The sequence below is a fragment of the Gopherus flavomarginatus genome, chromosome 2, assembly GCF_025201925.1.
Source record: "Gopherus flavomarginatus isolate rGopFla2 chromosome 2, rGopFla2.mat.asm, whole genome shotgun sequence".
NCBI lineage: Eukaryota > Metazoa > Chordata > Testudines > Testudinidae > Gopherus > Gopherus flavomarginatus.
The window spans coordinates 193681374-193708812 of NC_066618.1; the positions used below are offsets into that span (position 1 = coordinate 193681374).

Consider the following 27439-nt stretch of genomic DNA (forward strand, 5'->3'; position numbering starts at 1 on the left):
TATCGCTGCTACAGCTGAGGAGGGTGACTTTCCATTCTTCTGATCCTGGGCCAGCCTGGGGCTGAAAAGGCCCCCAGAATAATTTAGAGCAGCCTATAGCTGTGACAATTGAAGGTTTGGCCCCCAATATGCCTTCTATGCAGAAGTGTGTGGGGGAGGCTGAGTATCCCAGCTTTGCACAACTTGAGGATACCCTTGCATCAGAGGAATCCTTGGCTGCCCTTTTCTGGCTTTCCAGCTGCTTTGCTCTGTCTCAGTAGCAGAACAGAGGGAAAGGATTCAGTGGGCCTGATTCACCACTGGTTTACTCCAGCTTTACACTGGTGTAACTCCATTGATTGCGCTGTCAGACAACTGATGTAAGGCAGTTCTGAATCAGCCAACACTGACATGCTAACTGTGTTCAGTGGAGTCACACTGGTATACAACTGGAGTAATATAGAGATGGGTCAGGCCCCACAATGAGGAGTAGGTATAATCCACAGGAAGTGGTGTGGCAGAAGAGTGAGTTTATAGCCAGAAAAGTAACCAATGCGATGATGTAAGAAGGTGAAAAGACAAAGTCTGGGTCCTGCTTATAATCTTACACACCGTTTGTTGCTTTTCTTGCCACCACCTCCTCCTCCCCCATCAGCATGCAAGCTACAGCAATTTACACAGATTTACTGATATCAATTACATCAACTTTTGTGCACCTCTTAATTTATCAGGTCTCCAGGTAAATAGTGGCTACTTGGATGTACTTGGAGGTTTCTGAACTAGTTCAGCTAAATCTTGTCTATTAAATCCCCCAAAGTGTTTTTCCAGTGTAATAAAAAGGTCCCCAGTGTTAAATACTGTTTATCTGCTAATCTCATTACTAATATAGGTATTGTACTGGAAGAGGGAAAAAAAAGCATTAATGCTGAAATTGTTAAAGAATGTGGGCCTGATTCCCCACTGCCTTGCACCTTTTACAGTGTGTAAAATGAGAGTAAAAAGTTCTACCAAATCACGACAATTGCATTTACTTCACCTATATGGAAGTATAAATGTCTTCACCAGGTTCAAGTGTTAGAGAATTAGGCCCTGTGGGATCTTTGTTTTCAAGGAATTACCCAAGAAGAGCTAGAATCAGATTTGTAAAGATAAGTGTGTCTGCAGAAAGGAGCAGATGAAAACCATTACAGTTAGTTTTCTTATCAGACTTAGTCTCTTTACAGGAATGGATAGCTATATTACTTGACTTGTAGTGTATTTGTGACATTCCAGCTGCATCTCTCCAGCATATGTAATTCTGTCAAGTGGAATAGCAAAAGCTGGTAACATGCACCAGCTGATACTTTTCAAATGGAGTTTGGAAGAAACCTGGGCTCTGATTCGCCACTACCTGGCCAGTCTGTTAGTGATTTGCACCCGTGCAAAGCTGGTATAAAAGGTTACTGATCAGAAAGCTGGTGTTTTGCATTCATTTTGCAAATGACTACACAGGGAACGATCAGGTCCTGTATATTTTATGCACATCATCAAAAAATTAATTAAGGGCATTTTTTCTTCTCTCGAGTCTGTCTCTAGTTTTATCACCATTCACTACTCGATACCCTGTTTGTGGCATCAGTTTATCATCCTGGAAACCAAGGCATTTCTTTAAACAACAAACAAGTTACAAGTATTTGCTTTGTCACGTTATAAGGTTAAGAAGGGCCTCACATACCAGCTAACGGCTATCCCCATCCCTATAGTCCTTTCATGACTTTTATTTGGGTCAAGCACACAGCATAGCTCCACAGACGTCTTTGGGTATGTCTACACTGCAACTGGGAGATGCGATTCCCAGCATGGCATTAGCTCACTTTGAGCTGGCACACTAAAAATAGCAGCATGGATGTTGTAGCTCTGGTGGAAACCCAGGCTAGCCACCTGAGTTCCAGCCTGCCGACCCCCTGGGTTGGAGCTTAGGCAGCTCGCCCAAGCCACTGCCTGTGCTGCTACGTTCACACTGCTATTTTTTTGCAGCACACTAGCTCAAGTGGACTAGCACAAGTCTGTCTACCCATGCTGGGAATCATACCTCCCAGCTGCAGCGTAGAGTCTAGACATACCCAGTGGAGCCATACCAGTTTACACTAGCAGCCTGGCCCCTTAAATATCAGCTTGCACTATCAAGACATCGTCTTCTAGCTTAGGGACCAATCCAGTGGGTTCCTTTGCCATGGCTGTGGCAGATCATCAGCCAACAAGAGAGTAATGGTGAAACATAATGTATCTGACACCATTTACCTTTATGTCTTATGTTCATGCTAACTTCAAACCTTTAGAAATCTGAGGCCAGATACCGGGTATTAAGTCTCAATGCACCCTTCAGAAGGCATAATTTGCCATGAAGCTAATTGCTGGGCCTCTGTCATTCAGTTTTTGGACACCTATGACTCTTAGATTGTTTTGCTTCATGTGACATACGATTCCCCATATTATGTGTGGGAAAAAGACACAAGATGCCAAGAATATGATTAATAGCTCTGGAGTTAATATTTAACAGAAAACAGTATTAACACAATCTACTTTACGCTATCAGGTCAAATATTTCAAATTGGCTGTCAGCTCAAACGTCTTCTTTAAATGACACCAAGCTGAACGAGACACTACAATTCTAGCTACAAAACAGTGTTAAAATGACAAACAACAAAAAGCCCTGCAGCTGTTCAGAATCTATCAGCACTATTAGCATGAACGGGACTATTTTTTAATTTAATACAGCAGTCTCAAATGTCAATAAGCATGCTGTTTTAGGGCTGCTTTGTGGTGGTGAGATAACACTCTGCACTGCAGACTCTCAGCTTATTACAATGAAAAATTAAAAACTGCCTTTGCTACACTCTGAGACATACCAATAACAAATAACCACAATGAGATCACAGTTTATAAAAGAGCAAATAACAAACATGATGCCTGATCCTGCAAAGGCTTGTGCATGCGAGTAATTTTACTCACTTGAGTAATCCCAAAGCTTTGCAAAGATCAGGTTCTTACTGTGCAAAGGAATAATACATATATTTGATTTATCATTGTTAATTATTTTAAAATACTTGCTTTTATATAATGCATTAGATTGGTCTACTGATGATCTTGGACAGTCCATAGTTTGAAATATTAAAATATGAAAATGTTCAAAGTTCTAAATTAATCTGATAAGCAGTTTAACTGTGCTAATTGTTTTTAAATGGCTTGATGATATCACCTTAGTCTGCTGGACTTGTGTCATTATGTCATCTCATTTAATGTGAAGCTCTGAGAACCATGTGTTGGCAGCAGCACTGGCTATAATAAATCAAAGCTACCTCCAATTCTTGCTCAGAAAGACTAGCATTTATGACATCATATCAAGTCACTGGACTTAAAACAATGGCCCTCTGTGTGGGTTTGAATGTGGGAGAAATATTTCAGTGAGTGTTGCAAGCCTGGGTTTAACTGAAAGGTTTTTCTTAGAAGGTAAAAAGTTAATATGTCAAGCCTTGAAGAAAAATAATAAATCATGCACATTTACGAGTGGGTTCCTAAAAGCTTTTAAAATGTACATATATGTGCATACATATATGGACAATTCTAACAAGTCTGTTTGCTTTTACACTTTAGCAATCCAGATGGGTTTTTTAAACCCTCCTTTTTTTTGTCATTATTAACACAAATGAATAGAGAAAATATAATCATTTCAATGATACAGAGGTTTATTCTTATTAACTGTAACCTAATCAAGTTACATTTCCACACATGTATCAACAATCCAGATATTTACTGTCCTATAATATATTTATTTTGCCCTTGGTTTGATAGAGCATATCAAACAAAATATCCACCATTCAAGGTGCAGAACATTCATCTGGAACCCATCTACAAATTTTGGATACTGTATTAAAAATAGCTACATAATTTTTCATCACTTACACACACAAAATTCTTGAACTTTGGGAATAAATGTCTCACCACTAGTGACAATTTAGGCTGGGATTTTCAAAGGAGTATAAAAGAGTTTAGGACGAAATTCTCCTGCAGGTCAAATTGGCAGAGATATTAGGGTTGGGGGTTTTTTTTTTTTTTTTTTTTGCCTTATTCTGCAGCATGGGGCATGGGATGTTTGCTGATTTGAACGAGAGTAAATGGTGGCTTCTGTATAACTTGAGGTCTTTATATCAAGAATTGATTACTTCAGTAACTCAGCCAGAGGTTATGGACATATTACAGCAGTGGGTAAGTGCAATGTGCAAGAGGTCATACTAGATGATCATGATGGTACTTTCTGGCCTTAAAGTCTGTGATTGAGATGGGCAACTAAACGCTATATGTGCCTTTGAAAAGCTCTGTCATCGAGTAGTCTTGATCCAAACAGAACACCCTGTAACAGAGAACCAGACATCCCTCCAAAAGATACCACATGTCATCTCATCTGCTACTGATCTAGAAGTCTCTTAATGCTCACTAATTTATAAATGGTTATCAATTTGGACCCACTTTTACTTATCTTTTAAGCATATTTTTGTTACTTCAATACACTCAGGATTTCACCCCACGTTTTGATTTTTAAGCAAAAGTCACTGCTGGTGACAATTGACAAATTGTCCACCCTAAAGATTGAAATTCCCTGCTTTACTATATAACAGCTGCAGAGAGAATGCAAACTTCCTCACAATACTCTGTCAGGGTGTCTCAGTCCTCTCATGGAGAGACTAACAGTTCTAGCGATTAAGATGATAGCTCAGTCTACAGGCCCATTTAGTTCTTGGACTCTCTGCTGAGATTCTCAACAAAGGTGTGTCTTGAGATGGTGCTTTTTGTGTGTGATGTGGACATTTTCCACTAGGAAATGTATTAATCAATTCATTCCTAATGGTCACCAAACAACTATCAGATTGTAACATCTTGGGGCAGAACTGAACCAGTGCCACAGAAATGAACAGCACCCGAGCAATCTAGAATCTTTAAGTCGTTTATGTGCAAAGCAGCACCAATACATAGTAAACCAACCTGTGCTCTTTTAGTAATTGTAGGGATTATGTAAACTGTGGCTTCTTTTTTGCCTCTGCTTAGTTGACAACTGGCATAGTGTTGTTAACAAGGGAGAACCCAAAGACATGCCATTAAAAATTTTTCTCTCAGCCAACAGCTCTTCACTAAGAGGAATGAAAATGCAGAAGCCTTCTAGGAACTGAGGAAAAGGAGGGGGAAAAGGAAGAAATCTTTGAAAAACACATAGGTCATTTAATCTATTTTTATTTTTTCATTTTGAAAAAGATACGTTTTCTGAAGGACTAAGGCTAGGTTTTAAAAATCAACAAAACGAAAAACAGATTGAGTCACCATGGGGGCACAGCACTCATATGGCAATGTGGCCCATGTACTATATCCATTTTCCCCTATTGCATTTGTCCTTCCCTATTTGTAAACACCAGGGCCTAGATGCCTATGGTGGTGGTAGTGTGGGGTGCGAATGACAATGCTTTATTATTTATTGGGCCTACAAAGTATGTCTTGAGTAACTTCAGTCATTAACCCAGAGTCCCTGGGATGGCTGAGCTGAGCTTGATGAAAGACTAGAGGAGGGAGAAGGAAGGGGGAGGGAATATGAAATAAACCTAGTTTTAAACCATGTTTATTCACCCCTGACTGGGCCAGGCTCTGGCATAAATTACTCTCAGGTATTCAGGGATCACCATAGCACCCAAAGAAGGCCCTCCCCATCCCTGCTGTACCCTCTATGTCAGAGGTATGATGGGGTAGGAGCTATTGGAGCATCTCTATGATGGAGGGATAGAGAAAATTTGTGTTTTTGCCAGCTTTATGGCTGCTTTACAGCACAAGAACAATTTTAAGCAGACTAAACACAGACTAGGATCTGGCCCACTGGGTCTTCTATAGAGTGATGGGATTCAACTGTCTGAAAGAGTACACAGCCCTGACGCCCAATTCTCATCTCAGGTATTATTGTGATGGCCACTAACAGAGGAACCCGTGAATCAGGAATAGTTCATTTATGGGAATCATTTGATTGCTGCCCCCATTTAGGGAAAGAAATCAGATACCTTTAATGCTGATTGGTTGCTTTCCTTATTTATGAGTAGCAGTGCTAGAAACATAGGGCTGGAAGGGACCTCAAAAGGTCATCAAAATCAGCCCCCTGCGCAGAGGCAGAAGCAAGTAAACCTAAGCCATCCCTGACACGTATCTGTCCAACTTGTTCTTAAAAACTTCCTGAGATTCCACAACCTCCCTTGGAAGCCTATTCCAGTGCTTAACTATCCTTATAATTAGAAGGTTTTTCCTCATATCTAACCTAAATCTACCTTCCTGCAGATTAAGCCCATTACTTCTTGTGCTACCTTAGTGGACATAGAGAATAATTGATCACAGTCCTCTTTATAACAGCCCTTAACATATTTGAAGACTGTTATCGGGTCCCCCTCATCAATCTTTTCTCAAAACTAAACATGCTGAGGCTTTTTTTTAAAAAAAAAAAAAACCTTTTATCATTTTTGTTGCTCTTCTTTGGACTTTCTCCAATTTCTCCACATCTTTCTTAAAGTGTAACACCTAGAACCAGACACAATACTCTAACTAAGGCCTCACTGGTACCGAGTAAAGTGGGACAAGTACCTCTCATGTCATACAGATGACATTCCTGTTAATGCACCCCAGAATGATATTAGCCTTTTCACAGCTGCATCACATTGTTGATTCAGATTCAGTCTGTGATCCATGATAACCCTCAGTTCTCTTTCAGCAATACTATGACCTAGCCAGTTATTCCCCATTTTGTAGCTGTGTACTTGATTTTTCCTTCTTAAAGTGCTGTACTTTGCACCTGTCTTTACTGAATTTCATCTTTTAATTTTAAAGCAATTATCTAATTAGTCAGCATGATTGTTCTGTACATTTCTATATGTGTGGTTTTAAGGGCTCTGATGTGTGTGTATGTATCAGCATAGTATCCAAATAGACTAAAATCCTGTACCTACATCATATCTATAATCTCATTTTGTGTATATTCTCAGACAGCACCATTATCTGATTAGAAAGCACTTTCAGGTAATTCAATTACTAAACGTTTTTCAACTGCTGTTAAACTATTAGGTTGTTCAACACATATTTAAATGAAGACAAGATACTACATATTGTAGAGACATGTGCACTCTTTTAAACTGGAGGGATAGCCCAGGGATATCTGATTTGTGTGCTTGTTAATAATGATGAAGAGAGAGTATGTATTACATTTCCTTGAATATGAGGGGAAAAGAAATTTCTAGGAGACATGATTAATGTCTTATGATAGAAAATAAATCATGCAACTTTGACAAGAGTAAATCAAGTCAAAATATGATTTTAAAAAACATGTGAAACAAGTTAGAGCTTTCTTTCTATTTTTTTAAAACAAAACTTCACAGTTGTCAGATCTTTATGGTCTCCAAATACTTTGCCTTTGCCTGTATGACCCAGTTGCAATCTAAAATAATGTGGCTTGAGCACTTAGGACGTTGTTTGAAAGTTCTGAATTGGAACTAGATGTCTGATTGGAATAGATTAATTTTAGGTCTGAAATGGGACTTGTTTCATCAAGATTTCTTGCGATCATCTCTTATAGCAAATGTTCCTTTTTGCTGCTTGAAGGAAAGATGATTACTTAGAAAAGAAAAGCAACACCAATGTCTTTCTTTTAAATATATTTAATTATTTTTGGATGTTTTCTACATTTCCAAATATATTGATTTCAATTACAACAGAATACAAAGTGTACAGTGCTCACTTATATTATTTTTTATTACAAATATTTGCACTGTATAAAGATAAACAAAAGAAACAGTATTTTAATTCACCCAATACAAGTACTGTAGTTTATTGTGAAAGTGTAGCTTATAAATGTAGAATTTTTTTTACATTACTGCACTCAAAAATAAAACAATGGTCCACTCAGTCCTACTTCTTGTTTAGCGAATTGAGTTTGCATGGCACTGCTGTAGCCGGCATTGCAAGGTATTTACGTGCCAGATATGCTAAACATTTGTACGCCCATTCATGCTTCAACCACCATTCCAGAGGATATGCTTCCATGCTGATGACAAGTTCTGGTTGATAATGATCCAAAGCAGCACGAACTGACACACGTTCATTTTCATCATCTGAATCAGATGCCACCAGCAGAAGATTGATTTTCTTTTTTGATTGTTCAGGTTCCGTAGTTTCTGTATTGGAGTGTTGCTCTTTTAAGATTTCGGAAAGCATGCTCCACACCTCTTCCCTATCAGATTTTGGAAGGCACTTCAGATTCTTAAACCTTGGGTCGACTGCTGTGGCTATCTTTAGAAATCTCTCATTAGTACCTTCTTTGCGTTTTGTCAAATCTGCAATGAAAGTGTTCTTAAATCGAACAACATATGCTGGCTCATCATCTGAGACTGCGATAACACAAAATATATGGCAGATTGTGGGTAAAACCACCGAGCAGGAGACATACAATTCTCCCCCAAAGAGTTCAGTAAAAAATTAATGAATGCATTATTTTTTAAACAAGTGTCATCACTTGGAATGGTGGCTGAAGCATGAAGGGGCATACGAATATTTAGCACAGTGGTGGACAACCTGCGGCCCATCAGGGTAATCTGATTGCTGTCCGTGAAACATTTTGCTGACATTGAGTGTCCGCAGGCATGGCCCCCCACAGCTCCCAGTGGCCACAGTTTGCCATTCCCGGCCAATGGGAGCTGCGGGAAGCGGCAGCCAGATGCCAGCTCCCATAGGCTGGGAACAGCGAACCATGGCCATCAGGAGCTTGGGGGGGCCATGCCTGCGGACAGTCAATGTCAGCAAAACGTCTCGCAACCTACAATCAGATTACCCTGATGGGCCGTATGCGGCTCGCGGGCCACAGGTTTCCCACCACTGGTTTAACATATTTGGCATGGAAATACCTTGCAAACTGGTGACAAAAGTGCCATACAAATGCCTGGACTGTTCTTACTTTCAGGTGACATTGTAAATAAGAAGCAGGCAGCATTATCTCTGTAAATGTTTGTTTGTTTTAGCAATTTGCTGAACAAGAAATAGGACTGAATGGACTTGTAGGCTCTAAAGTTTTACACTGTTTTGTTTTTGAGTGCAGTTATGTAACAAAAAAAATCTACATTTGTAAATTGCACTTTCACAATAAAGAGATTGCACTACAGTACTTGTATGAGGTGAATTGAAAAATACTATTTCTTTTGTTTATCTTTTTTACAGTGTAAATATTTGTAATAAAAATAAAGTGAGCACTGTACACTTTGTATTCTGTGCTGTAATTGAAATATATTTGAAAATGTAGAAAAACATCCAAAAATATTTGTAATAAACTTAAATTGGTATTTTATTATTGCTTAACAGTGCAACTAAAACTGTGATTAATCAAGATTAATTTTTAAAATCAAGTTAATTTGTTTTGAGTTAATCACTTGAGTTAACTGCAATTAATTGACAGCCCTAATAAATACACAGATGTGGGATTTAGGCACCCTGGTTCTGCAATATTGTAAAATATTATATCAAGAGATTTAACATTACTCTTGCATCCCTCGCTCTGTCTGCTTTCCCTCCAAGGAGTTGTGAATATTAAAATGTAAATTGTGGGCAGACTGCCCAAAGAGGCATTAATGTGGGAGTAGCCATAATTTATGCATCCTATTGTATACAGGCAGAATTGTACAGCCAGTGTGGGATGTAATCTTCAAGGGGTTGTTGGTTTAAAGGAATATTTATTGATGGAAATTGTGTATTGAGATTAGAATCACAATCAAACATGCATATTTTTCATCATGTAAACACAGGAATTATTGTTAACTAGTTCACAGGATTCACTTTCTATGCTATAAATATTTATATGCCCTGGATTTCTGTAAGCCCCTCTCTTATTTAGGTTTTCTCTTCCTTTCTCTCTCTCCAGAGTCTGGTGGCTCTAGACAGACTAACACACAGAGTGTGCTGTAAATTGCTCTAATGAAGGTTTCTTTGGCCAATCAATGGTTACATTCTAATATATCACCAGTACTTTTACTCCTACTCTATCATCAGCACCAAGCAGGCTAATCTGGCTTTACCCCAGCATGTCATTTTTCATCACTCTTTACAGCATGTTTTGATCTTGCCTATTTTGATCCATTTTAGCCCTTACTCAGCCTTCTCCTTCAGACTTAATAGACAGTCCTTCTCCACAGCCTACAAAATACATTTTCTCATGTATAGTTTATCTGATGCAATCACCAGAACAGCATTCCCTTCAGCATCAACTACAGGGCTAGATTAATTATGCTGATCAGCCACTCCAGGAGAACAAAACCAAATGTTTATATTATCTAGCTCTTACAATCTGAAACTTCATCTCCTTTACGGAAGTTTTACTTTTTGGCTTTTAAACCAGTTGGAAGAGCCTAATGATCCAACCCTGATTACATTCACATCTTGAGTATTCACATTGGCATCACCTGTGTAAGGGTGGCAAATGATAGCCCTAAAAATGCTAAAGTTTAGAGGAGAGCTCAGGAAGCTTCAGTGATAAGGACCACAGGCCAGATTCTGGCATCCTGACTCAGGCTGAACAGTACCTTGAAGTCAGTCAGACTATTTGCTAAGTGAGATACTGCTCTGTGAGAGTTAAGGTGTGAGAATATATAGCCCTGAATTCTCAGAATTACCTTTTACAAGTGACCAGTGGCACCAAAATGGAGTTTACAGGTCAATTGTAACTCTAGAGTCCAGTGTTGGAAGTGACCACCCTTAACCTCAACAGAGAGGTCTCATCACGATATGTTCCTCTGTGATCTTTGCGGGAGGCCATTCGATCAAGATGGAGTGCTGCATACTAAGACTAGTGGGGTCCATAGCCCAAATCTCTTTATTAAAAGCCAGGATGAGCGCAATCTGCAAATGAGGTGTGGCTATTTGACTCCTGGCCAGTGGCTAATGGAATTCTCATTTGGCTGAAGGATGGAAGCCCTTGCACTAGAGTTAAATATACATTGGAGGTGCAGACGGTGGGGCGGAATCCAACAGCATAATATTGGAGAAAAAAGGCTCAAAAGTGAGATTCCACTTCTCCTGCTGTTCTAGAACACACTCAGCTGCTGGAATGTAACAAGAGTTGATGGCCCAGTTATGATGAATTTATCCACTGTTTAAGTGGAAACAGGAGTCTGACAAAGCCTTGCCTGCTTTTTGTTGTACTGTTAAATGTCAAAAGTAACATTCAGCCACAGAGCAGCCAAAATGAAATAAATTGTAACAGCACATTGTGTAGAAATGAGCAACCATGATTCATATTTTCACCTTCAAAAAAAAAAGTAAAGAAAAATTCCGTCCAAGCCTTTCCACCTTCCTTGTTATTCTGCCCTGATTAGTGCAGACTTTACTACACACCCTTCAGGAATCTTGCTGCCTATAAAAAGAAGATGGAGGAGAATGCTTATCAATGCTTACAATGTCATTTCTAATATATTTGAGAGTTTGGGCCTAATTCACAGTTACACTAAGCCCCTCTTTGCACAGCTTTGGCAGCAGAAAGTTGATTTACAGTGGATATAAATACAATTTACACGCACCTTCAGGCACATTTGCACTGTTGATTCTTTGGTTTTCTGAGTTAGCCCTGAACTAACTAAAGGTGACTTTCTATGGGGCTGAAGTGTGTGGTAGCAAAAGCAGCTGTGAGGGTTACTTTCTCTTTCTGCTTTGGTTTATCTGGGTTTAGCTGCCTGTCATGAACACTGGGTGTGTCAGTCAGCAGCTTTCCGAATGGCCTCTGCAAGCCAGGGTCTACAATTCTCCTAGTCTGTCTGTCTGTCTGTCTGTCTCTCTCTCTCACACTCACACACTCACACACACACACACCACTTTCACCCGTCTCATCTTGCAAGCTCATTGAAGAGCAGGTCCTTTTTCTAACCTTATGTTACCTGACCTGGTGCATTTTCTGACCTTTTTACAACCCCATGACAGGATTTGGCCCAGGTTCCCCATGTAATCCTATGATCAGTTTGCAGACATAGCAAGGACGCATATTTTGCCAGCCTCAGATATGAAAGTTCACCAAAAGTTCCAAGTTGAAATGTGTCAGGTGGCTATCAATAAACGTTGCTTTCTATGTCCCATTAAAGCTCATTGCTTTACATCTTCATTTTATTGTTTTCAGCTAATATGACTAATGTAGCATGTTAACTTAGAAAGTGAACTGCTGGCGGAAGAGGTGAGACGAAATGGAGGTGTGACTGCTAAATGTAATCACTAGAAAACTGCTGATTGTACTCCTCTGCAGCATAGTCAAGAGATAATTTTAGAACTTAGGCAGGAAGCTGAGTAGGATGCTGAAAAAAATATGCAGTGGGCACTGATCACCCTTTCCATAAACACACTAAGAACTTTCATCACTTTCATACTGCAAAGCTATGAAACATTAATAAGATATATCTAGTAACTAAGTATCAGGTTTTCAGAAGAGCGTAGCACTCAAAGCTTACGTTAGATTTTCAAAAGAACTTAGCTTTTATTTAGGCCCCTAAATAAGTGGCCAGATTTTCAAAAGAGCTCAGCACACTGGGTGCTTATTTAGTTGCTACAAAAGAAGCTGAGTTCTTTTGAAAATTGGCCCTCATATGCTGAAGCAAACATCCCCAAATGTATGCAATATATTAAGCTTTTAAATGAAGATCACGCAGCTCATCACCTGCATTTAACTAAATAATAAAAGTGGTAGGGATAACATTTATAAAGTAATCTATTATTTTAAAATAATTCATTAGAGTTAAAAGCATGAGTGAAACATAGAACAGGAAATATTTTACCAACAACAATGTACGAAACAATATTTTTGGTGTCAGCGTAACAGGTACACCAACTTTTTCAACTTCCTATTAACTTCACTGATGGAACACAAAAATTTTCCTAAAAAACAATGTTTTTTAAACGGGAAAAGTTACACTGAATACACAAAATCTTTGCTATTTATAGCTTAAAATAGTGTGAAAAAACAGCCTCTTCCCTTTCTTTAATGTGATCAAGACTGGTATTTCCTGTCTCAGACTATGTGATTAGACTTTAAAAATGGTAGCTTCCTGTTTGATTGAACTGGTTTTCTTTATTATATCTAACACACCTTATTACACCTTCTAATGCTTTAAGTTAACTAAGATCTATGATCTCAGCTGCACTGGTATAATTTCACTGAAGACAACAGATTTACTTTAAATGAGTTTACACCAGTGTATCTGAGGGCATGTCTACACTGCCCCACAGCTTGAACTCCTGGGGTGTGAATAGCAGTGCCACCAAAGTACTGCACCTTAACCCTCTTGTGTGGACACTGTGGGTGTGAACTAAAAGGTTCCTATTTTGCACTAATATAGACCTATTTGAAGAGGACTACATTAATGCAAACTAGGAACCTTTTAGTTCACACCTGCAGCATCCACACGGAGTTCCAGCTCAGCTTTTTGGTGTGCATGCTCTTCGCACCCTCATAGTCTGAGCTGTGGGGCAATGTAGACATGCCCTGGGAGCAGAATTTGGCCTCTATTTTCAGATCTAATTTACAGAGACAGTTTGGAAGTCCTAACATTCTCCCCCCCACATCATAACAATCTTTCCTGGACACAAACTCATTGATTGTTTTCCCTGCTTTGTTAAATAACATTTACATGGCAAAATGTAATGGAAGAGAGAACTTTTGGATGAACTAAAGCAGTATGTGACATCAGCACTCTTGCACACAGCACAGATATTTTAGATGACACTAAGCCCCTCTTTGTGAGAGACAAAATCCTAAAAAGGTCTCCTTGATTTTTAATGTATCTGTTCAAAAGAAATCTGAATAAGCAGACACCTAACTCTAATAGTTAATGAATTTCTTAAAATCTTCTCAACTTTTTCCAAAATTCCATGCAACAGGACAACTTTAAACATCTGCATCTGAGATAGGGAACTACGGCTAGATTTTCAAAGGTATTTGGATGTCTAACCCCTTTAAAAATCTGGACCCTAGTCTTATCTAGACCTTCTTAAGAGTAGCATACACGTGCTGTATGGAATCTCAAATGGATTTTTAACAGTAGCATACATTTTTAAGTGCTTTCCTTCTTTTATAACATCCTTCAGATTAGATAATTCCCCAAACCCTACTGATTATGTCCACTAATATTCCTATTAACATAAATGATTATGCTAATCATATAACAAACTCATATAAACAAAAACATATCCAATCTTACACAAAATAAAAATATTAAGCACAAATACTAATGGTGTTTCTAGATGAAAATACAGTTCAAATGCAGAGTTGGCTAATGCTTCTTCACAAGTGAACATTACATTCTATATTGATAAAGCCTATTGGGCAAATATTGAAAAAAGGCTACTATGAAGACCACCTTTAAAGGTGGACTGTTGAAGGGTGATCTCAATTTGCTTTGCAGAGATTAATGGTCTACACCATTGAACAGTGGGGGGGAATTGGGATATTTTCTGGTATTTGGCCATGAAAAAATGAGCTGTGCAGACTCACCTACATCAATAGGTTAAGGAAATTGCTTATATTCTGTGTGACAGATATGTCCAGTGTATAATGTCAAAAGTTTAAAGCCTGCAGGCTTCAGGGTAAAGCTGATATACAGTAGCTCAGGCCTGAATAACACTGCAGCAATATTTACAAAACATATCCCAATAGCCACGTAAACCCACATCTAATCCTTGATGATTACTTTGACATTTGCTTGTTAAAAACCTGATCGCCTCTACACTTTGTGTGATTTTGTCTGCACAAGTCAGGAGGAGTTAACTGGACAAATACGCTGCTGTTATTTTTTAAAACCTTTTTACCTAGATAACATAGTAATTGCTGGCTTAATTATTTTTTTCTTGATGAGTAGAACTTTGGTTTTCTATAATATCTTGGCAAACTACAAGAAGCTTGTGAATTAAATTAAATAAACAAGTGCAGCTTAAAAAATATCTGCATTAAATATAGCATATTTGGAGATAACTGAGTTTGGTGCTAAACTATTAGTTTAATTTTTGCATGTATATACATATATGAAAATAGTCAAGATGTCTCATCCTTACCAGTAAAGTGCATGATGCAAACTACAAGCATCACCAAATACAAAAATTATACTCTTTGAATAATTACAGGTGATTTCAAAATATATTTGTCCTTACTACTTCTGTAGGCATAAGGGAATTCGTAAACAAATCAGCATGTTTCTTAAAATTATTTATATATTATATATAAAAAGGGTCTCCTAGGTCAGATTTTTCACTCTCTTACACTGGTTCTACACCTGTCAATCAAGACTGCACTGGTTTGAAGTCCCTGGAGTTACATGGGCATAAAACCAGTATCGGAGTGGCGAATCAGGCCCATGGTGTTTCAAAAAATGACATTGTCGCAAGAGCTCAACATAATAAAATAGGAAATCATTCTCCATTGCCTGCTTCTTGGGAAGTTAGTTATACTAGTGCAAAGAGATTGTAAAGTGCTACCAAATCCGAATGGTAGTGGTTTACACCCACTTTGCACTCGTGTACATGACTGCATAAGGTACAGGGCAATGGAGAATCAGGGCCAGGTAGATGAAAAACAAAGGAGTATTGTTTGAAAGAAGGTGTGATAGTGCAAATAGCAGTCAGCAACGGACTTGAGATTTAAATATCTATGGAAGTTATATGGCTAGGTGAGCACTAGCTCTGGCCATCACAACAGATGTTTGCTGCTGAAAGCATTATGTAAGAGAATGATAACTCTTCTGTTTGTCATCTAGAAGAGTTACACAATCTTTGACTATACATAGACATACACACTGCAGAGAAGATTTGCATAATTAGGCTAATTCAACAAAACCTGGGGCAACCATCTCAGTAGAGTCCTACTATTACATTTAAGGAGTAATCTGCTGCTGTCAAATTCCCTGTTACTTTATGATGCTTTATTCTGAATTAAAGTCATGATAAAAGTCAGGACTGGCCTCAAACTAGAGTTGGGTAAAATTCAGCATTTGTATTTGATGGAATTTCACCTAGAATGTTTGCAGTGTTGTTTTTTCCAAGCCATATCATGCAACTCACATTTTACTTTGTGTAAAATTCCTACAAAACGGCTATTTTCACATTGGAAACCTGTGAAAAGTGTGAATTTAAGCATGTTTTCCTTGCCAACCCATTTCCCTCAACAATTAGATCACTTTCACTTTAAATAAACCTTCTTAGCTCACCAAAAAAGGGCTCTCTGAAATTGATCCATTTTAAAGTTCATAAGTAAATGTAAATAAACAGGAGTAAATTTACCTTTTTTATGATGAATATTGCGCACACCTCTCTTTTGAATGCACCTAGTATTGGTAGGTTACCATCACTTCACAGCATTTGGCAACATGAGGTTCCAAAACAGCACAGATTACCACACTTGTTGTGAAAATCCCCATACTCCAAACCTTTCATATACATAAAGGATTTTATAAGACACCTTCCGATTTCCCTTCCTCTTATGCTTTTCAGCAATGCTCCAAAGTAGGATTCAGCTGGAAAGCAATTTTCTGATTTGAATGGTAAGAAAGTAGGGGGACAGAAGGCACTTCAAAAAAGTAGCCATGTAATCTAATTTCTCTCACAGGATATCCTGGAATAGTTTCTAAGTGGTACACTCAATACCCTCTTGCATGCAGACTTTGCAAGAACCAACTGGAAAAGATGAGTGCAATGGGCCTTGTTTTTCTCAAGGGAAAGAAAAATGCTTCTTGAGCCAAGCTGTTCAATAGAGAGTTAGCAATGTCTGTTCCCTCTTACTCCATTGTATGGCCTGTTATACAGAGAGTCACTGACAGGTCCCTCTGGCCCACCAACCTGACAGACATCAAAAGGATGCCATGGACTTCACTTCATTTCTGACCTGGGGCTAGGCACCTATCCTGAAAATAGCATGAACTACTCCACAACCCAATCCTAGGCTAGAACTGGCCTCTCAACTCCACATTCAAGGAGCTTGTGTGTTCAGCACTCACAGTGGCCTGTAAGTAACACTGGGAGGGATTCTCACTTCACCTTGAGACTCAATTTCCAACCCCAGAAAGGCAGGCAGGTGAAGGATAGGTGGCAGGACAAATCCCACGCCAACTCCAGCTCAGAGCACAGCACAGTTTATGGGGTGAGATCAGAAGCATTGTTCAAATGATATGCTCTCTGGGGTTGGGAAGTTGTCTCTCAAGGAAGCCTGAGAGACAGCTCAGCAATCTTATTTTTTAACGAGTCTCTTTCTGCTGCCCATGAGCATAGAGGACCTTCTTTCTCCTCATATGCCACATGAGGAGATCTTATATGTACTGAACATGTACAGACACAGGCACAATCCAGGGTCCCCCTGCGGCCACAGACTGTGCAGACAATGAATAATGCTTGTTGTGATTTTGTTCCAAAAAGAGAGAGCTCAGAAGTTTCTATCACCAAAAAGGAAACACTTTATTTGGAAGGTGTCTTCCTCAGACAGCAAATTAAGAGACAGCCCAGTGGGGCAGCTCACATTTTTTATTTTATAACAATAATTACAGCCCTGAATTGCTCAAGTGAGCTACAGAATTATTATTAGTTACATTCTATCTTTTTCTGTATCTTTTTAGCAAATATTCATATCTCTAGTTTCCACTACCTGAGGTTAGAAATATATTGTTACCATTAGCAGGAAGATAGGTGAATAGCTGGTACTGGCTTCTCTTCCGCTTTCCGTTGCAGACATAAAAATTGACCTGAACAGGACTGGTAATTCTCTGATTGCGGAAAGGTGGTATCTCCACCACCAGTGAATTCTACAGAAAGAAACGTTAGAAAGTCAGTACATATCTAAGACAGTAGCTCTGCACAATAATACGGGTACATCAACTATGGGAATGTCTCTGCTGAATTCCCAAAGAGAAATATCGTCACTGCATACTGACTGGTGAGCAAGCCTTGGTGGGACTGAAGGTCGTGCCTGCAGCATGTTTTTTGGGTCCTTTCTGTCTAATACTTCCTGCAGCTCGGCCTAGATTTGGGTTTCTTCAGCAAAGAGGTTGATTACTGGGGTCAGAAGTGTGAAGGAAGGATAACCAAAGCTGTACCACATGTATCAAGTTTGTAGATGTTACTTGCCAGGGATTTATACTTTTAGAGGAGTAGTTTCCAGAATGCTGAGATCAGAGTTGGGCATTACTGATGACATTTGTTAATAATGTTTGAGCTGCTTTGATGCCCAGTATGGGTACTATAGAAAGAACAGGAGCTTTAAATGGTGTGATTCACGCTTACTCTTGGTATCACAAAAAGATTTTCCTTTTTAATACTTCCATGTTCCACAATGAAATATTTTTTATTTAACATATTTCTCCAGCCATGTCAGTTTGGAGGGTGATCTTGTCAACTCTTCTCATCCCAGAAAGGTTAGGCCTGGTCAATGCATGGCTGGGATATCTCAAAAGGACACCAAGTGCTACAGGAAGTGGTGCTGGTGATCCCTTAGACAGCTCTCTTCCCTGAATTACTAGTGGAACATGTTCCAAAAGGGTGCTAAGAACAAACTTAGCTGCTGACGGCATCAACTTTTAGACCCAAAAGTAAAACTGTGGTTCTGTTTTTGATCACTAAAAGACACCAAGGACTTTTTTGAATGAGTAAGAGTGACTGATAGTGATTAGTATCCTGGCTGGTTTCAGATTCAGCTCTTTAAACAGTTTGCCCACATTTCTGCTGCAGTGGATAAATTATTCTTTACTTTTCCTAATAAACTGTTGTGTAGGATTGCTGGACTGGAAGAGAGGCTGTGCTTCCCATCTATAAATAGCTGCATTTTAGGGATGATTTCAGTGATCCAGTCTGTAAAGATGTATGCTTCTCAAACTGTGAAGCTGGTCTCCTACGGAGCTTCCAAATCTTTCTGGAGAAGGCACAAGGAAGCCAGAGAAAGTGTTGTGTCTGGTGGGTTTTTTTGTTTTTTGGCAAAAGCAGAACCCAGAACCGTATTTCTTTCTTTGCTGAGCTCAAAGTGGAATTGAGCCAGCAAAAAGAAAAAAAAAAGTCACAGGCTGGCCCCATCCAGATATTGAAAATACACATTCCAAATGCATTTATTTTCAGAACAGATTTCATTGAAGGTCTTTTGTCCCCACTCCCATTAAAAGAAAGGTTTCCAAGAGGGAAGGCCTTACTACTTGATCTGTCAGGGTAGCGAAAGAGTGCCAAAGTTTTGGAAAGCCCACTCTAGAAGAAGAGTGCTAGAGAAATGAAACATATTTTTAATTGCGGTGTTACAATATTTAAGGCATACTTACTGGTTTGCACATTTCTTTGTCGGTTTTGGCTTCCATTTCCCACACATGGTGACCATCTAAAAGACAAAAGAAGAAGAAAATTAAATCTAGTTCTGTGCTTTGTTTTCTCCCCTTCAGCCTGAGCCTACAGTTATTGACACATTATGAAACCTCTGTTGGGGTGGAGGAAGAAGGAAAATAGTTCTGTTGATGGGTTGCCCAAACTTTGCCCAACCAAGAAGGCACATAAGTAACTTGCCAGGAGCATGGGGTCCCATTTAGTTTGTTTAAAAGGGAGGGAGCATGGTCCAGTGGACAGGTTACTAGGATGGGAGTAAAAAGATTGAGATTAAAATCCGCCACTAATATGAGTAACTCACTTCACCGCTCATTTCCCCATATGTAAAATGGGAATATTGATGCTTGCCTCCCTTTGGAAAGTGTTTTGAAATGTATGAATGATAAATACTATCAGAGCCAAAAGTTAGGATTAAAAAGGAGCAGCGTAATGAAGGGTATCAAATTATAGCTGTCCTCATCTTCAATAGGTCCCAGCATGCAATATTCTATTTTGATATGAGCAGCCTGACCAGAGCTGTTCAAGTTTCTGCTGCTTAGATCAAGCAGGAGCATTGCTGGGAAGTGTAGTGTCTATGCATGACACCTCCACATTAAAGATCAATGTACACCAGTGAAGGATCTGCTCCTAATATGTCTGTGGGACACGTTGAATTTTGGGGCTGCATCTGGCTTGCAGGCTGCGCTTTGGCCAGTCCTGTTCTATTAGTTCAATGTGTCCATATGAGATTAATTTTAAACCATGAGGTTTAGGTTTTCTGGTGATTTCTTTTGGGAAATATTTGTTTTTGAAAAATTCACTGATACAGGAACAAGTGGTCAGTGAGGAGATTTTTTGTGTTTGTTTTTCAGTGCTTCAAAACTCAACAGCAGGGAAATGAGAAAAATAATACAAAATGTAAGGTTTCCATTCCCTGAGCCCAGAAAAGGAAAAATATGTACAAATGGCCACAAACAGATCGCTGTCTGAGTTCAGCAGCAGGGACACTTGTGGTTTAATGCGCATGAGATGTCATTGGAGTGAATGGGAAAATTAAACTTGATGTCATATCTTTTGTATATTTATTGCAGCATTGGGACATGCAAATGCAAATATTAGTTATTTTGAACTTCACCACACAGCTGTTCGCATGTTTTAAAAAACAGCTTCTCTGGAAGGTACCAGTGAATGCACTTTTTCTTCTCTCTTCGCTTTCATGCCAAGGATGGAGGTGACACATTTAAAATGGTCTGATTTATTACAAATGTCTGTAAATAATATTTTTGTGTACACCACTCACACTGTGAAAGGAATGCTATAGTGGAACTGGCTTTTGGTGACTGTTTATACGTCTCAAATTATTTCTTTTTAACATAAAAAAAGACATACAGTATGAATGCTACACACTTAGAGCACGGCTAATTTGGAATGTTTTCTATTAGAAATAATCAGCATATATGCCTTAGTTTCTTCCTCCATTTTAAATCAGGCCACCAAATAAAAATTAACAAGAAAAAATCTCTGCAGTAGGTACTGTAATAATAGGGAGAAAGAAGAGAAGAATTAGCTATACCAGCACTCAAATCTTTCTAGCAGTGTCTTTTAGGACTGACAGGATTAAACAGATCTTGCAGGAGTACTGGGGATAACTTTAGAATTAATCCACCAGATGCTTTTTCTAAATTGACAATAAAAAAACCTGACCACAATCTGTCAAACTGGGACCCATCTTTTCTCCATGAAAAAAAAAAGTTAAACTGAAGTCAAAATTAACATGATTCTGAAAGTATCAGAATTTTGACAGCACTACAAACTATTCAGAGTTACAGTCTGCTTAGGAACCTCTGCTTTAGTAGTGTTTTTACCTAAAGAAGTGCAGTCTAGTAGTGAGCATGTGTTAAATTTGCCTTTGTAAGTGGATTACCAAACTTCAGGGTTTTTTCTTATGTTTAATTTCCACCTTGCAAGATGAATGACTTGAGTCAGGAATCTGTTTTTATTTCTTGCCAATATTTTTGTAAAATATAAAATGGCTCCTTCTACAGCTAACCTTTCAATTACCTCATCCAGGGCTGCCATTATGTGCTTTTGAAATTTTTATGATGACAAAGAGTGAGTTTTTTCAGAAACATTTTAGATGATATAATCTCAACTGTTCTATATAAAATAATCCTGAGCTGTGTTTATTCTTTGGCTATTATCTAGAAGCTAATAAGAACACAAGCTTTTGCTCCAATAAGAAATTCTCTTGAGAATGTCCAGACCTTTGCTGTTTAAGGGGGAGGGGGAAAAGACGACTCATTAAGAGTTTGTGACATTTCATTTAACCAAAACATAAGGAGGAGAAGTTGTTATGAAGCAGAGACAAAAAAAGTAGACAATTCTTCATGTTACGTCTGGTGAACCGAGAAGGAAATCTCAACGCCCACGGAATGGGATCAACTCCAGGAGGGAAACCTTAGACCACTACGTCAACTTCTCACAGTAAACATGTTTTGCAGGTTTATACAGTTCAGCTGAAATTAAAAAAAGAAAAAGAAAAAAGAAAAGAAAAAAAAAAGATGGGAATGGAACAATTTGTGGGAGCTTGAAACATTTGCCTCTCTCAGGGAAAAGTATTTTTCTTCCAGTGCCACATATGCCCAGTATCCTACCAAGTATGTAGGATACCGTCTCTTGTCAGAATGCCTGAGGAGTGAGGACCGATACACCACAAAAGTTTCCATTGTAAGTCTGCCACATCTGCATCAGCCTGGCTGACTCACAGCCCAAGGCAACTCCCTGCCTGGCCAAGGGCCAACAAAAGTACACCAGAGCAATTTATACCTTTCCAAAATGCAAATAATTCAAATTACAGACATAACACAAAGCTGAAGCAGACACATTTCAGGCATTCCCGTTAAAGTTTACTCTCTGGAATTACTGTACCCAAATGGGCAGTTGTTATACAAAGAGAGAGAGAGAGTCTTTTCCAATTTATTTATTTATGTTTACAAAGTATTTTTAAAATCCACTCTCCAAATCAAATGCCTCATTTCAGTCAGAGTGTTTGTTAACATTGTGTTATGGTACATTGAAGGGATAGATGTATGGGAAATCTCTCTCCAAAGCTCACATTTCGCTTCTCTTTTGGATCAAGAGAATGCCTCAGGGTTTTAATTTTTTTGCACGGGGAAGGGAGGCACGCCACAGAGAACATAGAGCAAAGCCCAGTGAAGTTACTGGAGATTAAATCTTGGCCCCACTCTGGGAGTTTTCAGTGGGCTTTGGAGTGTGGGGAACCAGCTACACAAATAACAAAACTTCTATGCAAGCAGGAAACCGTTTGGCTCTTTCTACTCAGGATGGATCTAAGAGTCTGGAAGGGCAATATTAGTGCTGTTTGTCACAATTTACAGCTGGTGATCAGTGTAATTGTCAACTGAAGACACAGGGATTTGTTGGGAAGTCTGACATTTAAAGACTGATAACTGTGATGTGCCTTTATTGATAGCATTTTCTGTTCTGAGTGCAAGTCGTCCAGCTCTGTTTTAGCATTCTTTTTCAGTTGGTGGTAAGCACATGGAGTTACTAGTGATGAAAACACGGTATATCTACTTCATTAGTATGGGTTTTTTTGAACTTTTCAATATATAAAACCCATTTAAAATGGAATGGCTCAACAGTGAATGGTTCTTTGTAGTTCACTCCTATCAACTGCTCATTGCAGAGTTAAAGGAAACTGTGCAGATGTCCAGAAGTAAAAATATTCTAAATCATTAGGGAATTCCCTGAAGCATGAGTCACAGAAACGGCTTCCCCACCACACCCAACTAGAAGATTTCCACATAAAAAGGCATTGTAGGCCTGTTTTAACACAGCAGAAGCGCTAAAAGAAGTTGAGTAAACCTCACAGTATCAGTTACTTAGATATATTGTGGTCTCTTAGGCTTCAGTATTTTTCTTCACATAGCGGTAACTTAGAGGCAAAGAGCTATAAAGGCTTTCCAAAGAATTGTTTTGCTGTCTTCTAATCCTTATTGGTGTATGTCAGAAATTATCTTTATGTGTCTCTAGGACTGTGTTTACTTTCTACACACCAGAAAATTGCTGCTGAATAGCTAGAGGTTTAAGAGATCACAAGAATCAAACCAGCAGTTTAGCTGGAAGATTACATTAACATGAAGATTTTATAGGCACACAAAAATTAAGAGGAGAAATAGCAAGATCAAAGAATATGCATTATCAAAACAACAAAAAAACTAGAAACCCGAAAGCCTATGACATCTGTGTCTGGTGATCACTCCAGCTTTGCCTCCATGAAATGGACATAACAAGAGACTTTGTAGACGCTTATATTGTCTTACTTTACTTGAATAGATTAAAAATATTCCAGCTTCCATAATAAACATGCGGTCACTCAAAGACATAGAAAAAAACAGATATTATCTAGGATTTAATTGCCTATACTTTGCCTCCTTCCAGTCTGCAGTTAAGCCGAGCTTGGCTGCAATGGTGAATTGGGCCTGTGGTTTTTACATGGATATATTTTTCAACCAAAGGTTTGGAACTACTTTCTCCTAAAGGAGCCCATTGTTTGCTTAATTGTTGTGAATTTGCTGTCAACACTGATTTCCTGAACAGCTCAGTTCACCTTATTATATAGGAGATCCACAGCAACTGTGCAATACTGGGGTCCAAACAGAGACATTGTTACAGCAGAATATGGCATGACCATATGTTCTGATTTTTGGGTGCCCTACAGACAAAGCCTACCCTACCCTACCCTTATTCAAGTTAATGTGTATTTCATTGCCATCCAAATCCTTCCGCGTTACAGGAGTCACAAGTTTTAGATTTATCTTCTAATAATTCATTCCTTGTGAAGTGTGTTCATGTTATCGCTTGACATGGAGATGATTGATTTGCAGTTATATCCTCAGGGAAGGGTAGGTTTCTATGCTAGAGGAGAGAGTGGATATTAAGTTGGACTCCTCTCATTCAGAGCTGCAATCAACCAGCCTTGTGTTTAGATACCACCAGTTCTCACAAGTTAAGCAAGCTAGGTCAGGTGTGTACTTGGATAAGAAAACTCCAAAGGAAACCTAGTAGGGCTGTCAATTAATTGCAGTTAACTCGAGGGATTAATTTAAAAAAATGTAATCACGATTAATGACAGTTTTAATCGCACTGTTAAACAATTGAATACCAATTGAAATTTATTAAATATTTTGGATGTTTTTCTACATTTTCATATATATTGTATTCTGTGTTATTGAAATCAAAGTGTGTATTATTTTTTATTAAAAATATTTGCACTGTAAAAAAGATAAACAAAAGAAATAATATTTTTCAATTCACTTCATACAAGTATTGAAGTAGAATCTCTTTGTTGTGAAAGTGCAACTTACAAATGTGGATTTTTTTGTTATTTAACTGCATTCGAAAACAAAACAATGTACAACTTCAGCATCTACAAGTCCACTTAGTCTTACTTCTTGTTCAGCCAATTGCTAGGACAAACAAGTTTGTTTACATTTACAGGAGACAGCGCTGCCCTCTTCTTATTTATAATGTCACCAGAAAGTGAGAACAGGCATTTACATGGCACTTTTGTAGTCAGCGGTGCAAATATTTGTAATAAAAATAAATATAAAGTGAGCACTGTACGCTTTGTATGCTGTGTTGTATTTGAAATCAATTTATTTGAAAATGTAGCAAACATCCAAAAATATTTAAACAAATGGTACAGTAACTCCTCATTTAATATTGTAGTTCTGTTCCTGAAAAAAGCGACAAAGCGAAACGATGTTAAGTGAATCCAATTTCCCCATAAGAATTAATGTAAATGGAGGGGTTAGGTTCCAGGGAATTTTTTTGTCCAGACAAAAGGCATTATACACATTTTAAACAAGCAATTTAAAACAGGTATAAGTTTTAAACAAACAATTTAATACTACAATCATCATTGCTGAGTATGAAGCAATGGGAACATCATTGCTGAGTATGAAGCAATGGGAGGTGCCCTCACCTTACCCCACACAGGCATAGCCCACTGGCACTGGAAACAATGAGGCAGGCCAGGAGGCTGAAGGTGCTGTAGGCTAGGAGAAGCACATTGTGCAGCAGCAGCAGCAGCTTCCCTGACCGTGCAAGCACCAGGGTGGGGGGGCTCAACCCTTGGCTAACTCATGCCCCCCCTTCCCTCAAGCCCTCACTCTTAACCCACCTCTTCTCCCCCCACACCTCCTCCCCCTTTACTCCGCATGCCACATCCTTGTTTCTCCCCGCTCCCTCCACTGCTTCCTGCCCATGGCAATCAGCTGGTTTGCGGCGTTCAGGAGGCAGGGAAGGGAGAGAGCGCCTGCACGCTGAATCCTCGCTCCTTCCCTCTCCCTCCTGAACGCTGCAAACCAGCTGATTGCCGCAGGATAGGAGGCAGGGGGAGCAGGGAGAAGGTGCTGATCTGCAGGGCCCTCTGACGGGCAGGAGGCACTGGGGGGGCATAGGGGAGCTGATGGGAGGCAGTCAGCTGTGGACAAAGCAGGCAGCCAAACAATGTTATAGTGGAGCATTGCACAACTTTAAATGAGTATGTTCCATAATTGAGCAGGGATGTAAGATCGAAACAACGTTAAGCGAAAGCACATTATGCGGGGGTTACTGTATTTGCTTATTGTTTAACAATGTGATTGCGTGATTAATCGCAATTAATTTTTTTAAGCACTTGAAAGCTCTAAAACCTAATAACTCTGTGAACAAACCCACTATCCTCTCCTCCTTCTCTCTCCACTTCTACCATGCCACCTACATGAAATTAACCTACTAATAAGAGATACAACTGCAAATGCAGGACACAAACCTGTGTAGAAAGGAGCAAGTTTATAGTCATTTTTCAATCATGTTATCATCCCTCCTAGGCTGGTGTCCCATCCCACCTCTCGTCTGTTCATTAGCTCCAATCCCTCAAGGGTCAGAGTTAAATCTGTGTGTTTGAGTGGCACTCCTTCCCAGCTGATCAGGTTTGTTTGCAGAGTAGCAGGGAGTGGGAGAAAGGAGGGAAGAGGAAGGAGCCCCTTTGCCAGCTCCACACAGATATAACCTAAAATTCACAAGAATGCTCAAACAACTGTCTGGCAACTGGACTTGTGGTCTCCGGGTCACTGTTTTATTTGAAGGAATGTTGGCAACTCAGCCCAGCCAGCCATAGATACCGCCAGAAAACCTGTCCCTACTCAGTTCAGTCAACTTCTGCACATCTGAATTTGCCATTCAGTTAAACCTAACTGAAAATGTGATTGAAAATACCAGACATTTTCTAAGAGGCATTTCTATAGAACCACACTCTCAGCTTTACTATTGGGATCTACAGTTCTTTAGCTCACTGGACCTTTACCTATCTCTGTGGATGGCAGGTGCATCAAATATCACCGGTAACATTAAAGTGATGCACTATATACATCAATATAGTATTTAAGGATCAGATTGTACAAAGCTGAAGTCTGAGGTCTGCAAACAAGTAACACCATTGCATGCACAAAACAGATGCTTTATCCCTCAAATGGCTAGGTAGCTCACTAAATTTTCATTTTCATGTGCAATTGCAGTAGCATGCAACTGTAGGCATGCTTGCCTGCATATCTTTTGCCTCTCTTTAAAAAAAAAACCAAACCTGTCCTTAGTCTACAGAAAATGCTTGTACTTGACCAAAGGCACTTAACGAATACTAATTGTGACAGAGGCACCGTAGTGACGCTTGGTGATGATACCATCTCATGTGTACAGATGCTGTCCCATTTTATCTTTACCATTCCTTAGGCTAAAAAGCCAGGGAAATCTGAAACATGCTGACAATTCCTACAAGCTACGTCATAGCTACTGCATAGGCATGAAAAGATTCAGCCATCTAATGACCTCATTATTTGATGACACGATCAGCCCAAGGATATCTGTTTCTGGTCAATGGCCAGAAACCTCCTAAGCTACCAACAGATCTCTAGGAACAAGGTACAAGTGACCTTCACATGAGCTCTGTGCTCCCAACTATATGCCTCTCAAGTTTCTAGTCTCTCTCACTGCACATGAGCCAGTG

The 27439-nt window shown here is 39.1% G+C and overlaps 1 protein-coding gene across 3 annotated transcripts in view; it reads right to left on the reverse strand.

The window, feature by feature from the left end:
* The window catches only part of NFATC1 (nuclear factor of activated T cells 1), a 146795-nt gene that overhangs the window by 42192 nt on the left and 77164 nt on the right, over window positions 1-27439 (reverse strand). For all 3 annotated transcript variants that reach the window (XM_050941808.1, XM_050941809.1, XM_050941810.1), the window contains exons 7-8: window positions 19332-19387; window positions 17702-17834 (exon numbers count right to left, since the gene is read on the reverse strand). In XM_050941808.1, the coding sequence (XP_050797765.1) occupies window positions 17702-17834; window positions 19332-19387 (189 nt within the window). The remainder of the gene's footprint in view (window positions 1-17701; window positions 17835-19331; window positions 19388-27439) is intronic.